Raw genomic sequence first — 2,081 nt, 5'->3', positions numbered from 1 at the left:
AGAATGGTTCTTCAAAGGTATGTATACTCTTCCCCTTGATCTTATCTTGTTAGCATGTTGTAATTTCTAGTTGTTGCATGACCAGTTAGTTTCCGTTTTGTGACTGTAATTGTGTATGTTCAGTTTCGAATGAAATGTGGAACGATTCTTCCGCTGCTCATGGAAATCCTCGTGTCTGATTTCCTTCAGTTCTAATGTCGAAGAATAGTCGGGAAGACTCTAGTGGTGGTCTACGAACCATTCTTGAGAAGATTGGAGCTAATTTGGAGAAGATTCAAAGTCTACAAAGGTTGTATTCTTTTCCCCCTTTTATTTGTTTCAATTGCATGCTTATCTTTGTAACTAACCTAATTAAAGTAATTTAGATCTTTTTTTTTTTTTTTTTTCGTTATGCATGTGTTCGTTCCATCAGTATGGACATTATGAGTTTTTAATAATGCCATTTAGTTTGAAAAATGCCTTTGCGATATTCATGGACCTTATGAACAGGATATTCCATCCCTATCTAGATCAGTTTGTGATAGTCTTTATTGATGATATTCTGGTTTATTCCAGTAGTAGAGAAGAGCATGTGGAACATCTGAGGACAGTGTTGCAAATGTTACGAGAAAAGACGTTATATACTAAGTTTAGCAAGTGTTATTTCTAGTTAGCTCAAGTTGTATTTCTGGTCCATGTAGTTTAAGCAGTAGGAGTCAGCCTGGATCCCCAGAAAACAGAAGTGATAGTTAACTGGGAGTGACCCACTACTATATCTGAGGTACGTAGTTTCCTGGGTTTGGCGGGTTATTACAGAAGATTCGTGGAGGGCTTCTCCAAGATAGCTTTTCCCTTAACTAACCTGACTAGGAAAGACGTGAAGCTTGTGTGGTCGTTGGAATGTGAGCAAAGTTTTCAGGAGTTGAAGTAGACATTAATATCAACACCAGTGCTTACTTTACCTACTCCAGGTAAAGAGTTTGAGATTTACTGTGATGCATCCCAACAGGGATTAGGTTGTGTGCTGATGCAAGAAGGAAAGATAGTAGCCTATGCTTCCCGTTAGTTAAAGAAGCATGAGTGTAATTACCCTACGCATGATTTGAAGTTAGCAGCAGTAGTTCTAGCTCTTAAGCTATGGAGACATTACTTGTTTGGTGAGTGTTGCCACATTTTCACTAATCATAAGAGTTTAAAGTATATCTTTGATTAGAAAAAGTTGAACATGAGACAAAGAAAATTGTTAAGGTTAATCAAGAATTACGATTGTACTCTTGAGTACCATCCACGGAAAGCAAATATGGTGACTGATGCTCTAAGCAGGAAATCGGAAACAGTTAAAGTTATTATATGTTCAATGCAAGGGTTGCTATTACATGAGTTAAGAAATGCCAAGGTTATTCTAGCAGTTGGCCAAACATGAGGTTTGTTAGCTTCGTTTTAGATACGAACTACCTTAGTTGATGACATTTTACGTGAACAGTTAGGAGATTCTGATCTCCAAAGGATAACTGAAGAGGTAGGTAAAGGCCTGAGGATTGATTATCAGCTAAGAGTAGATGAAGTTTTACTCAAGGAAGGCAGGGTATATGTACCTAATGCCTTAGCACTTAAACAGGCTATTTTGGAAGAGGCACACAACTCAACTTATGCTATGCATCTAGGTAGTATGAAGATGTATAAAACATTAAGAAAGACGTACTGGTGGCCTGGTATGAAAATAGAGATAACAGAGTTTGTTGATAAGTGTCTGATTTTTCAGTAGGTTAAACCTAAGCGGCAAAGGCCGACAAGATTACGTAATCCACTCCTAGTGCCAGAGTAGAAGTGGGAGCATATCACAATGGATTTCTTATTTTATTTGCCTAGAACACCATCAGGTTATGATGGAATATGGGTAATTATTGATAGGTTGACCAAGACGGCTAAGTTTGTTCCAATGAAGATCACTTTTACTCTAGACAGACTGGCTAAGTTGTATGTAGACAAGATTGTGAGCTAGTTTGGAGCTCCAGTGACGATAGTGTCAGATCGAGATCTGAGGTTTACTTTGCAGTTCTGGCTTAGTTTACAGAAAGCTTTGGGTATTAAGTTGCATTTCA

The 2,081-nt window shown here is 37.9% G+C and overlaps 1 protein-coding gene across 1 annotated transcript; it reads left to right on the top strand.

The window, feature by feature from the left end:
• Positions 1 to 1,279: 1,279 nt before the first annotated feature.
• LOC150030433 (uncharacterized) lies at positions 1,280 to 1,744 on the top strand. Its single transcript, XM_090309710.1, has 2 exons — positions 1,280 to 1,375; positions 1,463 to 1,744. The coding sequence occupies exons 1-2, from the start codon at positions 1,280 to 1,282 to the stop codon at positions 1,742 to 1,744; spliced, it is 378 nt and encodes a 125-aa protein (XP_090165836.1).
• Positions 1,745 to 2,081: the final 337 nt, after the last annotated feature.

The sequence above is a fragment of the Benincasa hispida genome, unplaced genomic scaffold, assembly GCF_027475165.1.
Source record: "Benincasa hispida cultivar pf3 unplaced genomic scaffold, pf3_genome.v1.1 HicScf207, whole genome shotgun sequence".
Classification (NCBI taxonomy): Eukaryota; Viridiplantae; Streptophyta; class Magnoliopsida; order Cucurbitales; family Cucurbitaceae; genus Benincasa; species Benincasa hispida.
This window is presented reverse-complemented; position numbering and strand designations above follow the sequence as displayed.